Source organism: Chelon labrosus (genome assembly GCF_963514085.1).
Source record: "Chelon labrosus genome assembly, chromosome: 21".
NCBI lineage: Eukaryota > Metazoa > Chordata > Actinopteri > Mugiliformes > Mugilidae > Chelon > Chelon labrosus.
Window position 1 is genome coordinate 5,002,183 of NC_140354.1, and position 17,346 is coordinate 5,019,528.

The 17,346-nt window shown below is 39.8% G+C and overlaps 1 protein-coding gene across 3 annotated transcripts in view; it reads right to left on the minus strand.

Moving 5' to 3' along the window:
• Positions 1–2,600: 2,600 nt before the first annotated feature.
• Positions 2,601–17,346, minus strand: part of stat5a (signal transducer and activator of transcription 5a) — a 44,226-nt gene continuing 29,480 nt past the window's right edge. For 2 of the 3 annotated variants that reach the window (XM_084570261.1, XM_084570260.1), the window contains 16 exons: positions 16,956–17,045; positions 15,891–16,065; positions 15,456–15,586; positions 15,125–15,276; positions 12,407–12,562; positions 10,125–10,304; positions 9,285–9,372; positions 8,495–8,617; positions 8,095–8,187; positions 7,381–7,587; positions 6,609–6,703; positions 6,211–6,353; positions 5,633–5,788; positions 5,444–5,495; positions 4,890–5,000; positions 2,601–4,757 (listed from right to left, as the gene is read on the minus strand). In XM_084570261.1, coding sequence (XP_084426387.1) covers positions 4,634–4,757; positions 4,890–5,000; positions 5,444–5,495; positions 5,633–5,788; positions 6,211–6,353; positions 6,609–6,703; positions 7,381–7,587; positions 8,095–8,187; positions 8,495–8,617; positions 9,285–9,372; positions 10,125–10,304; positions 12,407–12,562; positions 15,125–15,276; positions 15,456–15,586; positions 15,891–16,065; positions 16,956–17,045 — 2,076 coding nt within the window. In that variant the 3' untranslated portion in view covers positions 2,601–4,633. Of the gene's footprint in view, positions 4,800–4,889; positions 5,001–5,443; positions 5,496–5,632; positions 5,789–6,210; positions 6,354–6,608; positions 6,704–7,380; positions 7,588–8,094; positions 8,188–8,494; positions 8,618–9,284; positions 9,373–10,124; positions 10,305–12,406; positions 12,563–15,124; positions 15,277–15,455; positions 15,587–15,890; positions 16,066–16,955; positions 17,046–17,346 lie in introns of all 3 variants that reach the window. The other variant, XM_084570262.1, reaches the window with a different exon arrangement.

Sequence of the window (17,346 nt, forward strand, 5' to 3'; positions counted from 1 at the left end):
ATTTTTATAGTATGCCGTGTGTTTTTCAGTTTGTGGCCTTCATTTCTCATTTACTGTGTCTGCAGCACCAGTAGCACTTATCTGATGTTACTTCGATGGTAGATACTGAGACAACAATAAAACCACAAGAACAAAACATATGTGCGTTGAACTGTATAGTCGAATGATGATATTTATAGAGGAAGTTCCTGCTGCTAGTAGCTGGGGAGCGGGGGGCGTGTCTTCCTGAGCTTGCTACCGCACTTCCTGTGCTCACCCATGTGATAATCAGGAACAGGAACAGAAACCATGAATAAAAACCATAAAATTAAAAATAAATTAAATGCTATTGTGCATTTACGGGTTCTTGTTAAAGGCACAATCCGTAATCAAAACATAAGTAAAAAAAAAAAACAACACATAACTGAATTTTTAAATTGTGAGGTTTCATGATGAGGACAATTTCTATCTGCTGTGTTGGAAAACCGATTCAAAACCACGGCCCTGAACGTCTTCAGCCAGATCATTGCAAAGATAGATTGGTTAAAGGGTAGAGTGCTCATCAATCAGCTGCTCGGCATGGATGACATAAAACTGTATGCTAGGAGTGCATAAGACATCAATTCTCCTCACCAGGATATACAGTGAAGAAATCAGAGTGATTCAGAGAGCAGCACAGTCGAATGGTGGCACAGAGAGAGAAGATGATCAGTCAGGAAGAGACAGATGCCACTGATGCGTAAGCAAATTTTTACACTTTAAATTTAAGAAAAACAACCACATTATATTTACATCGATCAACCACAACATTAAAACCACTGACAGTGGTGAAGTGAAAAACACTGACTATCTTGTCACAATACAATGTTCTGCTGGGAAACTTTTGCACCTGGCATTCGTGTGGATGGTACTTAGACATGAACCGCCCACCTAGACCACACCTAGACCCGCAGCAATGACACTCCTTGATGGCAGCAGCCATCCACAGCAGGATGCAGCCTGACACAGACACATGCACAAAAACAGCTTAGGAACAACTCAAAAAACATGAAGAACAGCACAAGGTGTTGACCTGGCCTCAAAATTCACTAGATCCCAAACTGATCAAGTATCAGTGGGATGATCCACTGAGGCCCCTCCCCTCAACCTGTAGGACCCAAAGGCCCCCACTAACAACATTCTGTTGCCAGACACCACAGGACACCCTCAGAAGGCCCATGTTCATTCTCTGATGAGTCACAACTGTTTTGGAGGCACAAGAGAGACCTACACAATATTAGGAAGGTGGTCATTATGTTACGCCTGATGGGTGTAATTTTGCCACATGATCTATTGTACTTTACTGACATCTAGTGGTGACATAGCTTATCTCGGAGTCAATAAAGATGAATGCAAAGTAGGCTCATTTAAAAAGTACTTTAAATGAAGATGACTGTGAGTTTTCTGTCAGAAATCCCCACCATATGGATTATGGTTTGCATATTGTGATATGAACTGTGACTGTGTGTGTGTCTGTGGATATCTTTCTCTCTCTTGGGGAGATCCTGTGTGGCTACTTGTTGTCATTGTCACCGGTAAAACAGACAAATCCAATATACTATACTACTTAGGATGCGCTGCTGCAGGAAAACCTTCCTTCTATTGTTCCTACAGATGCAAACAAGAGCGGCCATTCTATAAATCTGTTTTAAAGCACGGTTTGTTTGTATCCAGGCAACAATCCACTATTGACCTCTGGGAGTCCTCTCCACTGGATCACAATGACTGACCCATGCGCATTTTATGCTTTTGACACAGTAGCCGGTCCATATAGTATAATTAATTAAGATACAACTAGTATAGTACATTCTAATTAAAATTAATAATTTGTTTTTTTTGTCTCTAATCGAAGCGGCCGTGCAGAATTTGTAACTGTTGAAAACTGATAATGAAAATCTTTTAAGCAATAACTGGTTATTTTTATTGAATTCCATGCAAATTAGATTTTCTTATCATTCCCTGGCCTGACAACCGGCAGGTAATTGGCATTTTAAGGTACAGCAACACACACACGGACAAACACACACACACACACACACACACACACACACACACACATGCACACAAACACAAGGCCATGTTTATTATCTCCACCAGATGGCAGAAAGGAGCTTAATTACACCATTTGGGACATGTGCTCTATTATTTTTCCAGTAAACAGCCCATACCCACAAACCATCTTTTATGGTCAGAATGGTAAAGCAACAGTTGAAATATGTTTTGAATTTTGAGCTGATGAACCATTTTCCCTATGTCTTGTTTATCATTGCCTCCATTCAATACCAAATATATCTGGACTATATCAGTGCAGATTATTAGCACTAAAACGCTTCACAAAAAGGAATGGTGTTTACTGTGTAATATAGCATTAATGTTATGCAGTCATGTCTGTGACTTTAAAGTGACAGCCAAGTTTGTGGAATATTTAATTCCATGTTTAATTTTAAAATAAATGTAAATTACATTTACTTTACATGAAATCTTTGTATTTGTTTAGACTCATTTGACATGTTGTAGTGTATTTATAATATAGTAGTGATTTAATGCGTGTTTGAGTGTGTGTATTATCTTTAATTGTATAGATCCCATTGTAAACCATACACAATGCAGTTACCCACAACACTTTTAACTCCATAAATCTATACTGAATTGAGATGAAGTCATGGATTGCCAGTTAAACTAATGTCAGTAACTGCACACATACAAAAAAATATAATTTTGTGGCAACAGAAAAAAAATAATCTAAAATTAAAATCTACCGTGCAGATTGACATTATTTATAAAAACTTTATTTTCTTCTTTTCAATTCAACTGCTGTTTCTCCAAGTGATAAACCCAAACCACAAACATGGTACATACATTAAACAGCACACAGCGCCATCTACATCATTGAAAAATACACAGTCTACAGTGGAACAAAGCTCAAAAATGATAATACGGAATATATCACAAGGTTGCCCATGTTGCTTAAGATTTCTAAAATGGGAAAGAAAGAGTTGCAAAAGAAATAAGAAGAAATAAAAAAGAATGAAGAGAATTATAGAACTTTAAATACTGTAATGTCTATTAGACAAACACAAAAGAACAAAATAAATCCTTCCCAGTCGCTCTGTGTCCTTTGTCAACTGGTGCTTCTGGTCAGCTGAGGAGGTATTCTACGCAAATCCTCAGGCTATGCAAAGGGGTTGCATTAAATTGGGGAGTGCCGGAGAAACAATTATAATAAAAGAGAATTATGTTAGAGAAAATAAATTCATATATACATAGACTGATTTCTTTTTGGCTTATACATCGGCTAAGCAAAGCTATTCATTCCTGAGGTGCAAGCCTGTTTTAAACATTTAGCTTTTGTGCAGCAAAAATAGGATCCATAACGACAATCAATCCTGACCAAAGACGAATGTCAGACAACAAAATAAACTGACAAAACCAAACGTCCAAAAATCTACATGTGGCCCAGCAGCGCATGAGTATGTGCAAGCATTCAATCTCTCTATGCTTTGCAACTTCTGCTGTTGGCACAGTTGTTGTCAAACATAAACTTGCTTGTTTTTTTTTTTTGTTTGTTTTTTTACCACAGTGTCATGATGCAGCAACAGGAACTAATGGACGGACAGGCAGAAAAGTTAGCGAGGAGCAGCACAGCCCCAAATATTCAAGCATAATGATCAGACATGTGATACTTCATGACTCTGGATTTCTTCAGGAGGGTGTCACACACATTAACGCAAATTACAAGACCAAAATACACTGACCGTACCTAATGGTGTGAATGTGGTGCAGAAACAAGAGAACCAATACAAAGACTGTCAGTAGAATAATGCGAGGTAGCATTGATGAGGGGAACAGAGGGACCTGAGAGGACAAGCAGGCAGCGCTGGGTAAATGCTTAGATTTGCATTTCTGTGTTCCAACAGAAGACAAATAGCCCTGTGAGAGTGAGGGAGGTGGATAAACTCCCCTCCCAGGTTTCAGCTGGTGAACAAATCAGAAATACATCTTAAACTTGTGCACTTGTACCTTGTGCTGATGTGTGTGCTGTCAGTTGCAGAGCAAAGAGAGTCACTCTGGCTTTAGGTTAGTGTATATGGATTTGAAAACTGACTCTAACTATCCAGAGCAATGACGCAGATGTTTTTAAGAGCAAAACAAAAGAATCTTCATTTAAGTTTCTTTTTCGTCAAAGGGCAAGATCAGTGTCACAGTCAAAATACTGACAACCCATTTACAAAGAAGAAAATATAAAATAAAAACATTCAGTTCCTAAAATAACTTCATACAGTAGCATATTTTTAAAATTAGTTTAAAATCAATTGGAAATGCATGCACAATGTGTATGAGCATTACTTCTTCTTTTCTTATTTTCACAACACTGTAACATTGTAGATTTTGCATTTTACCTAATCTGTTTTACAAACATATATGGACACAAATAAAACTATAAAAAGTCAGACATGCATGCTCTCATGCTGAAAAGAAAAAAAAATCACAACCATTATTAACATTTCACATTATAGCAATATGAAAAAGAGAGAAATTAATGGAATTAAACCATGTCAATGCAAGTTGGGAGGCAGGGTTCGTTTGGTGTTGTCACGGTTCAAAAGGTCACGGGTCAGGACTGCTGGCCACCCCACTGGCTCTCTACAGGCCGCCGGAGAAGCTCCTCTACATGTCTCGCTACATCCATGGTGTCATCTAGGTCAAAGTCTCCATCCGTATCCAACATAGAGTCACTCCTGCCACAAGACACAGAGAGGAGCCACCCACACTCAGACAAGCCAGCGGCACATCACCAACAAATCAGCAGGATTTTACACTCACACACAATCACCACACACACTCATACAGAGCTCATATGTTTGACTCACATAGGTGGGTATATGCCATAGGTGTGAGGGTGACTGACAGGTGCAGGTGAAGCTCCTTGATCCATATAGGTTGGGTTCCCACTTGCTGGATCTGGATTAGCTGTAGTAAACCTGTACATATGCGTGCACACACACACGAAGAGAAATGCACACACATGAACCAAAGAAAAAACCTATGAGCCTATGTTCAGCAGTTGCCTAAGCAACTACCCTCAGCGTGTTTTCCAGCCCTTACTGCATCATTATGGCCATTTTCTCTACTCCGGGTGAACCAACCATGGAGACAGGCAGGGACCGTGGCTTGCTAACTAACAAGACTAACTCTAATGATGAGTGGAAGACAAGCTTGCGCAGGAACCTTGTCCATCCTTAATTGGCCTCCTCCAACTGTAGCAGCTAACTAATAGCTGATCTGAATTCAGGGCCTAGTATTTAGTGATTAACTCTAAATGATGCTGCAGAGAGAAAGACTGATGAGTGGACGGCAAAGAAGGAGAAGGGAGAAAAAGAGAAGGAGAAAAAACATGAGAGAGGAAAAGAGGATGGATACTTACTCAGGTACCACTTGTTTAATCTGTGGTTTCACGTAACCGTCGACTGCTTTTGCTATTAAACAAACAAGGAGACAGAATAACTAAAAGCAGTGAACAAACAACAACGTAGGGGTCAGTTTGATATGAACAAGTCTTGCAGTGGTGACATTCAGTTTTGAAAATAACCTCTGCAAATAAAACGTTTCTTACAAAGTGGTGGGGTGTAATATTTGGAGAAAACCTCATCCTTGGGTCTGTCAGGGTAAAGGAACAGGAGGTGATTAAGATCGCTAATGCGGTCAGCCAGAGAGCGAATGGAGAAGTCTTTGGTTGTGTAGGGCATGAGGTTCCAAACCATTCTCTCTCCTGGAGAAACACAGCACCCACACCACTTAATCAACAGTAATCGTTTTCATTTCAGTATCATATCTTTCAAGATAGAAAACACATCACACGGGCATCCCTTCAGATCTTGTCCTCACACACTAAAGTACCTGACAGCAGGGAAAGGCAGGGAAAAGTGCTGACGTCTGACTCACATGTGAGTAGTGGTAATAAGCCATGAAGGCAACATTGACATATTATCAAATTTTCACTTAAAACAGTGTTGTTAGCAATTAGCATCATAACGATTATATAGGGCACATTGAATTTCTAGACCTTTTTAACTGAAAACATTCTGACAGCAGCTTTATTTTAGAAAAAGAGTCTTATATTATATCTGTCTTCTCTGCCCTGGTTCATACTCATATTTCAAAGACAGAATGGACACAATTTACACAGTATACCTGCTTTGTTAGGATTTTCTGCCACCCAAGCAATTGTGATTCCTCCAATCTCAGAGTCACTAAAGCGCAGAAGGAAGGTACCGTTGGGTTTGGACATCAGCATATCCTGAGCCTGCTGCTTGTTCACAAAGCCCAAGATGGCTCTACAAAGAGAAGAGAGATTTAGAGAAATTCTTTCCCTATCTTCCACTGCTCTTCATTTAAGCCCTGGTATACTGACAAGAGCAGGTTGCCATGGAAAATCATGAAAGTGAACCACTGGTTGAGTTGTCATGATGGACAAAATGGGGACAGGAAAACATTTACTTTAACAGAGCATGTGGCCCTGCCGTCAGATAAAAAAAAAAAAAGAGACATATTGGTTTTATTTTGCTTTTATTTTTTTGGAGCTTTCTTACCCGTCATTCCAGTGTGGTTTGAGATGCTTTTTTGTGAGTTCCATCACACCATCAAACCACTGCCAAAATGTGAAGTTCCTCCCTGGCAAGCTTTCCTGTAGAGGATTATGACATGATTTTTATAAAGCACACAGGATGCATTCAAGCAGATGTGTCCATCGTTTATAGTGTTTTTAAATTCCCTCATGTCTATCCAGTCCATAAACATGAAGAATATTTGCTAAACCAATTTACAGTCGTTCCAGTTGCATTTTTGATTTAACAAAGTGTGTCCATGTATGTGTACATGTTGTGTATCTGGGTAAAGTTGTGAGTCCTGCATGTGCAAAACCAATATGTGCATCTATGAAGCGGGTCAAACTTTATGTTCCTGTAATCTAATAAGACTGATGGTGTGTGGTGAATGTGAGTGCGTGTTCTTCCTTCACTGGCTGCTAAAATGAGGCCTCTAGCCTTTTTCTGTGTGGACAAATAGGCCCATTAAGAAGAAGATCTGGCTACCAATGAGGCGTTCTCACTCAAGTCATCCACAGAATAAGGCTGCATGGATGCTGCAAATGGAGCAGGAAATATGTGATATGTGTATGAATAACACAGTGACGGTAAATTCTTTAATGGAGATCACGCACGTGGTTGAGACAAGCCTGAGGGCTTTTAAAAATGCAGTGAGGGAGAAAAATAATGTCTTAGTGATGATAAGAGATGAATAGAATTATCTGTATTAAATATATATTTTTGTATTCATCGAGATAAGAAAGAAACTTGTGCTGACCCTGTTAAACTGTGACCACGTCATCGTCATGCTCCGGTAGTCGTCAGGGTTGTTGCTGGAGCTACTAAAGGCCTTTTGAGCCAGGAAGACCAGATTCTCCTCAGACAGGCCCCGATTACTCTGCACCTCTGCCTTATACTTCATGTTGATGGCATCACAAAGCTGGGGCCAAAGCACCTTATCTGGTACGAGGAAAGGCACCCGACCCTGTAAACACGAAGGGGACAGCAGAGGATTTTCATGATAAATCATCATCATCATAAATAAAATGTGCAGACATGAACACACTGATATTTAAAAGGTTTTGTATTTTTTATATTGAACAAACCTTAAAAAAATACCATAAACATATTATTCATGCCTCCATATTCACACTGAATATACAGTATTATGTTGCCGTAACAATACACAATATTTTGCTTGTTTTTATGAACCAATTCAACTGTTTAAGGTATAAAATGTATTTCTTAATTCATTTATAAAAATGTTTATTATTTTTTGGTGAACCAGCACTATTCCAACATGTGAACCCATCAGTTTGTTCTGGGCCGTGGTATATGAGCGGTGTGAATCAAGGAATATTTCATGCCTATAAATATAGTGGTTTATAGATTTATATGACAGATGTTTATGCAACATTAAATACACAGGCACATTTCAAGAGTTTAACCACCTATAACAATTTTGAACACACAAACACAAGCATTTACTTACCGGCTCTGCAAAAGCATTATCCCACAGCACAGTTGCTGTGGCATTATTGTCTTGGCTACCATGAACGATCACCACTACAGGAAGTGACAGCGTCTGTTCAGGGAAAGAAGAAAAGCCATTAGTGTAAGAAAGCTAGAACGTTCTTTGTGTCTCTATAGATTTAATCACAAAGAAGGTTTTCTTGTTGTCTTGGATACAGATAAATTGGGACTGGGACTTGGAACAACAAAGGTTTGCATAGGTCAGTATCGTGCATATAGATTATATCACAGAACATGTACTTTAAAGATAGATATGTAAGGCTTTGTGAGAATATGAGGATTCCTACTACTGCAGTAGCAAGAATGGAGACTGGAGAGTAACATAATCACTCACCCCCTGTCTCCCTTCACATGCTTACCTTTACTTGAAAGACAAGCTCATTGCTTCCAACACTAAACTGGGACTCGAACAGAATCGTGAACTTCTCTTCTGTGACAGATTCTGCTCCTCGCCTGTCCGATCGCTTGATCCTCTTTAAAGACTGCATGAAAGATGACATGTGTAGGAAAATATGGCACATTCTGAGCTATTATTGGACAAATCATACACACAGTACATCCATGCATAATTCACTGTAGAGTCAGACATCATGGCTGACATATGAATAATGCATGGAGCGCTCTGGGGGTTGTTGCTAACAAAGTTTGTGATGTAGACAGTGTCTCTTATGAGGCTGCAGAACAATCCTCCAATGCATTGCTGAGTTGCTATGTGAAGGATATACTGAAATGTAGCCACACATTCAATAGACAATGACCATGGACAGTACAGAGCAGTTTTTTTTTACTGTCATTTCATTCTGGAAATCCCAATTCCATACATCCAATATCCAATACATTACTGGAAAAACATTCCTATAATAAAAGACTTAACTTGGTATTCATGGGTTTAAAGCTATCTATTGTAGACCCATGAACAAGGACCTATTTAACTCATTGGTTTATTATTTGTATAAAGTGACTGGACAGTATTTCCTGACACAAACTGGGCAAATAGCAACAAGGCAAATATGTGCAGATCAATGCTTTATTATCAAGCGGAACCTTGCACACTTTCTGCAGATTGAAGATAATGATAGTAATTTTACTTAATTTTCTCCATAATGGTGAAAAAAAATCAGCTCATCTATACAACAGGGACCCACTCACCATGTTCCTGAAATGGGCGCTGAGAGTTCCTGTAGTCTGGTGGTACTCCATCACACAGTTATTGTTAAGAATTTCCCCACTGCTATCACTGAAGAAGAGAGTCAATCAAAGAGTGTAAGCTGTAACACACCCAAGATTGATATTCTTTCTTTAACATGTATCATAATAAGCAATGCTTGTTCACAAAGCAGGAGCTAAGTGAGAAATACGCAGGGTGTAGGAATGATGTTTGTTCTCAACTTATGTGTAATTGGATGGTTTAATTACTACTATCTCCATCTTGTCTACAGGAGAACCACCAAACAGATGTCTGTGGGCAAGTGGTTTAGTTGAGACGCTGCAGATGACGGCTGAGCTGTTGAATTGCTAACCAATTTTCCCACTAGCTGGCTGACCTAGAGTCTTGGAAGGTTTCTATGAGTCAGGAGGAATGTGGAATGAGGTTGTGGAACAGGCTAAATGCGGATTCTGTACCCACACCATAGATTCCTCTGAGGCATTGTTTAAGTTCCAGCCATGTCTCTGTGGTGAGGTCTGGAAACACACTAGGTCAGAGTTCAACCAGGGATCCAGAAGTCCCTGTAGAAAACTAAAACACCTTATCTTAATGGCACCATGGGAACGTTCCGTAGCATCCCCTCTCAAGGAAGTGGAGATACTAGAATTTATTTTTTAAAAGAATTAATTGCATTTTGTTGCTTCAGTTCAATGAGAAAGCACTGATTTTCTGTCTTTATTAAAAAAAAACTAGAAGGCAGAACCTCCAGAAAATCCAAAATGTCCTGAGTCTGTTTTGTATGTTTTAAAGCCACACTGACACAAATAGTGCACTATACTTACTTCCTTGTGTTCTCATTTTTTAGAAGTGCTTTGGCTTGCTGTTCACTAATGATGGTGGCTTTGACCTGTGGAGGGTTCATGTGCACGTTTAACTTCCCACCCACTAGAAGGCGCACTGTGGCGGCAAACTTGGTTTGGGTTTTCAGCACCTGTGGAGGCTGTTTCTCAATGATGAAGGTGCTGTGGAGACAAAAGAAGACTTGGAATTTTAGTTACGATGAATGACCGAACAAAGCCCTGTTGATTAGGTACTTCACTAGACATCATGTAGTGGCAGTTTGGCTAGGTTTTGCTGAAAACCTAGCCAGTTTGCTTTGCTGTACATACAAATGCATTTTCACAATTCACATTCACATTTGTATCGCATGGCATTGTGCCATATGACCAACCAGGAAGTATCTCATGGCCGCACAACAAATTAAAAATGTCAATGCATGTCAAATAAGACAATCCAGCTGGTTAAGGCAGAAACGATTAATACTTATTATTAAGTCAATATTATGTATATTGTTGAAAGAGTGAAAAGTTACACTACAAAAGTTACAGTATAGCATTAATATTTAAATCAAACAAAGGTGTGTTTGGTGTGAAATGTACAGCATTGAGAGCAATATCCTTTGGAAATGACCTTAATTGTAACTGTGCAAACTAATGAAGGTCATGTTAGTAAGTACTGTTCAGTAAACCAATAGAGTTAACAATTAATTTCTTCTGAAATGTTAGTCTGCTTTTCAGTCTAGCTGTTTTCTGATTTCCACATTAACATAAAGTGAGATAACAGTGGACACAGCATAATGATTAATCCCCCAGGCTCAGAGTGAGCTTGGATGCACACAAACTGTTGTTATGAGCCTTCAAGCCCTCTGGTGTGTAGTTAAACTAAGAGAAGACAGCACTCTCCCATTTCCAGTGTAAAACCTCCTGGGGCTTGAGGTTAATATAGATAAGATGTCGTTGAGGAAACCTTTCCTACGTTTGTACTCTGCGTGATAGCTGTGCATTACTGTCTGGTCTCAGTGTGTTATGTGTCCCCACAGAGACTCTCTTCCAGAAAAATGGGAGAGGACACTGCCGCAAAATTTCAGAATACTTCTTGATCAGGGATGCAGAAGAGCAAAGAGACCCTGGCTGATATCCCTTTGGGGCCTCAAGTAATGGACTGAAACAAGTTACAAGTGTTCTTGTTTTCTTTTAAGCTCTTGCACAGCACATGCTCTTTGTGTCTGCTGATTGCTTTAGACTCATCCAGCTTACATCATTTGCTTCTGGACACTTTTGCAGTCAGTCATGACATATTTTCTCCTCCTCCATATAAGGGATAATTTGGTACTGATGGGGTTTGAATGACAGCTTGATGCTGTAATATTTTAAATGTAATTTCTAGATGAAGCTTCTACTTGGACTCAGCATTAGACTCAGACTTAACACAAACCCTAAAGGGATGCACACTTGACCTTAAGGATATAAAATATAAAACATCAATTCGCAATTCTTGGATTTTGTAAAGCAGCTTGAGACAATTTGTATTGTTATTGACGGCCGCTATACAAATAAAATTGAACTGAGTTGAAACCATGGACCTCAACAACACTAGAATCTTTATACTTTACAAAATATACCTACATCCTAAATGTGATCTAACTCAAGTCATAATCCTCTGCAATAAACAAGATAGTGGTGACCATTATCTCTGACTGATTTTCATAACAAAAAAACAAAAACATTTGTTTAGCTGGAAGAAACAAATACACCAGCTGTGCTCCTCGATGTTCAATAAGCGTTTACTATAGTATTAAACTGCACTTGGTGTTACTATGGTAACAATGTGTATTACCAAATCAACCAGGAAATCCTAGGAACTATAATGTCTAAATAAACTTTTGCAAGGATTAAGACTAAAGAACATGTTCTGTCTTCAGCAGATGCTCCTTATCATTCACATGGTTATTAGTGAAACAAGAGAACACAAAAATGTTCCGCAAGTTTTCCTTATGTGGACTGAATCTTTAGGTGGATACATTTGAATTCCTGAATAATTCAATTTTAGAAAGAGACGGTATCACTCAGTCTGTTGACCACGAAACCAAAGCAAACTTGTGTAAGTCGAACTTGCTGGCATAGAGGTCAACAGTAAGTGCAGGAGGGGCAATTCCTCAATGTATTAAACATGTCCACCCACTTCCAGAGATGCTGGGGCTTATAGGGATGCTATATTGATCTAGATCAATTAAGTTAAACCTCGATTTAGCTTTAGGAAGTTAGAAGGAACTTAACACACAGACCTGGTGACCAATGCTGAGATGATATCTGTGATAGTACTGTTGAGTTCGTTGAGGAGCTCTTCAATAGGTCCAGGAATGGGCAGCTGTTGTCTAAGGTGCTCTGCCCTCCGAATCTGCTGCCTATTTTGCCAAATAGTTTCTGCCAGCTTCTCACACCTGCACGCACATAAATGAGTACACACAAGTAAGACTGAGAATTCTTTGAATCACAATAGGCACAGAGAACATATTCAGTCTGAAAAGGGATTAGACAGAGCCATGTCTGTCAGCCTATGTCTGTCAATGCCCCACTTAAAGGAGCCAATAAATGTTGGATATAAACACAGTGGTAGTCTGTTGCAAGCAGTGGCGTCATCAGACAGATTTCACTGGGGCACGTGCCCCAGTATTGGTCTGTAGTGCCCCAGTATAAATTTCACTAGTAAAAAAAAAATCACTTTAGGGTTTTATGTCTACATGGCATAATTTACAGAATTTACACATACCGGTATGTACCTAATGTGGCAACTCATTGCTGCTTTATTCACTCCATACACAATGAACACATGGCTACTTAATATGGTAATTTATTCACGCGACTTTGGCTGTGATTGGGGTCCCGCACTCACTTCAGAAACAACTTCGGGACGTGACGTCTACGTGTCTGAGCGCTATTTCTTTCCACCTGTCTTACAGGTGAGTTCCGGATAAACTGCCCATCATTGTCGTTTGGTTTCACCCCTGTGTCGCTATTTCCATGTGAATTTAATTGTTACAACTTTACTTACTTTACTGTTTAATGTATGTCGCTAGTTGTTTTTAGCATCACCGGCCGTTAGCCGCTCAGCCGTTAGCTGCTCAGCCGTTAGCCGCTCAGCCGTTAGAGGTTTCGCCTCCACACACCAGCAGCTCGTTATTTACCGTGTCCGACCCCGAGGCTCTGGTTTACGGGTTTCTGTTAAACTCTCCGGACGTCGGGTTTGTCTGAGCGGCTAAACACGATGAGCTGGCGAGCTAACGCTGTTAAAACGCAGATTTCCTCTCCAAGTTGAATTAAACCGAGTTTGTCCAGAAGCTCCACAGACAGTAGCGTTTGTTCATTTAACACACAGGGAGGTTGAGAGAGAGAGAGAGAGAGAGAGAGAGAGAGAGAGAGAGAGAGAGAGAGAGAGAGAGAGCTTGTCATCAATGATAATAGAAGTTTAATTTTAATGTTGTTTGAACTGTTAACTGTTATGTTTTAATTGTAAAGAAGCCACAATAAATTTCAAATTCAAAATTGTCATTGCTCACTTTGTTTAATACTTGTACTTTTACTTCTAATACTATCAGAAAATTACTTTTGATACTTAAGTACATTAAATCTCAGGTACTTTAAGACTTTTACTCAAGTGGGATTCTAAAAGGTGACTACCAAAGTCATTTTCTGGTAAGATACTTGTACTTTTACTCAAGTATCTCTTTCAAGTACTTCATACGACACTGATATTTAAGGTTAAAACACAGGCTTTGTATAAACAGATAATCGGGCTCATTGAGTATTCTGGTTACAAGATACGATGATAACAAATGAGAGTATAAAGCATATAAGATTCATTTTAATGATTGCAGTTATTGATACCTAGATGAAATGGTTTATTTGAACAATGAAAATGAATTGCGATTTGAATGTGAGTCAGTTGCCTGTGGTCTAGCTTTGCACACAGAGTGCCTTGACAGGAACTGTGTTGATATGGTAATGTTTGGTCTGTTTTCGTCTGTGTATGTTTGTATGGTATGGATAATTTACTGTTGTGGTCTGCCAGGCAGCTAAACATGCAGTTTAAATATTTAGAGTAATGGAAGAGCTATTTAATGTTGTACAGTTTCTTTCTGTGTGAGGAGGACCTCAGAGGTCTGGCAGATCATTACAGTGTTGATCTGAAACCTGAGGAGGTGTTAGTGGCCAAACACTATCTGGCCAAAAAGCAGGAAAGCCTTCCAATCACAGACATGCAAGGTGTTTTCAGCTTGCTGGATCCAGTAATGTTCCCAACCTTGACACGGGTCATTCAGATATCTCTGACCATCCCAGTGTCAAGCTGCACATGTGAACGGACGTTCAGTGTGCTGAGACGGCTTCACACTTGGCTGAGAAGCACAATGGGGCAAGATAGGCTTCACCATCTTGCCATCTTGTCAGTTGAGAGGGAGGAACTCTCCCGGTTAAGTCACTGTCAAGTGATTGACCGCTTTGCCAAACTGAAACCGAGACGTTACCGTTTACTTCTCAGAAAATGATTCTCTGGTTTATGATTAATGCAGTACTATATGGCTTTATTGTTTTGTGTTTGGTTTTTTTTAATATAATTTTGTGGATGTGAATAGAACCCAGAGATGTAGGACTGCTTTATTTTTTGTTTTACTGTTGCAAATTTTCAATTTGAATGTGGTTGCTGAAATAAATATTTGTGTTTCCTTTTTTCAAGTAGGCCAAATGCCAAGTTCATTTCAGCTAGTTATTCAAAGATCCAGACAACAACTTAATCTGATGTGATTGTATAGTTTGAAGCACTATTTATATGATATGATAAATAAGTGCTAAAAAATTAATAAATTAATTATCTGTGCCCCAGCTGTGCCCCAGTACAGTAATTGGTCTAGTGACGCCCCTGGTTGCAAGCTTGTAAACCTGTGACCTTTTGTTTTAGGAGGGAGTTTGGTAACTGTGATCTTGGTGGGAGGTGGAAAAGAACTCACCACGACTGAAGGATGTCAAGACCTCCCTCCGGCGGGCCCCCGTTGCCTGCCAGCTGTTGCCGTCTCTTCCACTGAATCAGCTCATCGTCCAGAATAATGGTCTGCTGCTTCCTCAACAGCTGCAGTGTTTTCTGATGCTTCTCTGCCAGGTCCTGCACAAACGGACAGGACACATACACAGCATCCAAACTTTTAAGTTTTTTGTTTGTGGAGTGCCTCATGGGCAATCATACAATGGCACAAACACCACACCACAAACAAAGGTCATATTGCTGCGATACTGTATATGTGTATGAAGAAAATAAAGTGTGTTTTGCCAAATCTGTCTTACCAGTCTATATTTCTGTAGTGTGTTGGCTTCTCTGGTCAACCATGCCTCCACAGTGGCTCTCTTGCTGAGAAGTGCAGGCTCCCGTAGCTGACGATCTGCAGGGGGCAGCGTGGCCAGGCTGGTCAGCTGAGCTGAGGGTGGGTTGGCAATAGTTAGAAAAACAGGGAAGAAAACAAATCTCTATATTTCAATCTGTGTGCATTCAGTGTACAGTATCCTCCCAGAGGAATACTGATTTACTCAGGAGAATAGTACAGACATCCAGAGAGGTAGACATTGAGGTCTGAATTTTTACAGCATACAACTCCAGTTGCTGTTTTTCCATGTCACTTCATTTTTTGGGTAATGGGCAATTGTTTCAACATTGCCCTCACTCATTTCCCAGACTTTAGTCATATTACACATTAATTCCTGATGCAAGTCTACTGGTCTAACCTTGTATGCGGAGGCTCTCCTGATACTGGATGATGAAGTACTCCTGGTTGTGCTGGAGCTTGCGCAGGTCATTTTCAGTGTCCTGAGTTAGCAAGCGGAGCTCCTCAAAAGCTTGGTTGATTTGTTGGTACTTCTGAGACATGCTGTCCATCATGCCACCCACCGGAGAGCTAGACTATCAGTAACAAAGTGTGATTGAGAGACAGGCACAGAGAGATGAAGATTGCAGTGGGTTAGGGAGTAGTAATAGGTAAGGCTGTTTATTTCACTGAATGATGCATGGCCTGCATATTGTCTGTCAATGGATTGTTTATGATGGTTGTTAAGAGAAATGGCTGGCCACTATTGAGTTGAAAGCTGAGATACTAAGGATATCCTCGGGGGATGGAGCAGAGAAATGAAACCAATCTGGACATGATGCATTGACCCCTGCATGTGGCAGTTGAGTGTTTTGAGTATAAAATAACCAGTGACCACAAGCAAATACTGAGGCAACACGGCAAATTAAGAAGGAAGAAGAACATTTAAAGGTCTGAATGAGTGCCTAAAGTTTCAGACTAAACAGGGTGAAATTCAATTATTTCATATATGCATTCCTCTAAATAGAAAAGGCATGTTGTGACTGAAAATCAATTTACCACAGGGGTTGCTGTGAGTCAGAGTTTTACGCACTGCCAGTTTATGGTTTTATAACTCACTGCATGTTATAAACGGTGAAATATTTCATTTTGGACTTCCCTCTACATTGCATAGTTACAGTGGAGTAATACAAAAAGATTGCTTTAACCAGTCCATTTTTAAGTACGACTGAGTAGATGTAAGTGTTCGTAAATGTGTGTTGATATCACATTTATAAAATGCAAGGGACTCTGCAGACCATCACAGGATAAATAGATGAAAAACAGAGAGTAGTTACCCAATTGCCAAATCTCTGAATCAGCCACCATTATGTAGTTTAAGCTTCTGTATGTGTACAGGCAATGAAATGAACAATGGATGGAGAAACCATGTGTTCATGCAGATGAGTGCTTGCACATACAATTTGCAGACATGTGTCCTACTTACATTCGTAGCCTCTCTGACAAGCCTCTGCTCTGTGTAAAGGATGTGTTTGATACATCGGACCAACTCCAGAGGACACCGGTCATACGTGCTCTGAAAGACAAGGAGCACATGAGCTGTGTTAAGGCCTGTTAGCCACTGACGACAGGAGCGGCTGCTGCACCCAGTGCTCACCAATTTAGCTGCATCAAAGAAGCTTGCTAAGTTCTGAAGCCAACGCTGCGGACACACTAAGACCCATTAGTTTAATGATACCCAACATGGCACACTTCATACAGAGACACAGCTCATTAGAATACACACAGTAAAGTGGTTTATGTGTTACAGTGATATTTTTTTCTACTAATGAGTTGTGTAACAAACGCTTTCAGTTTAAATAATACTGATTTTCTTG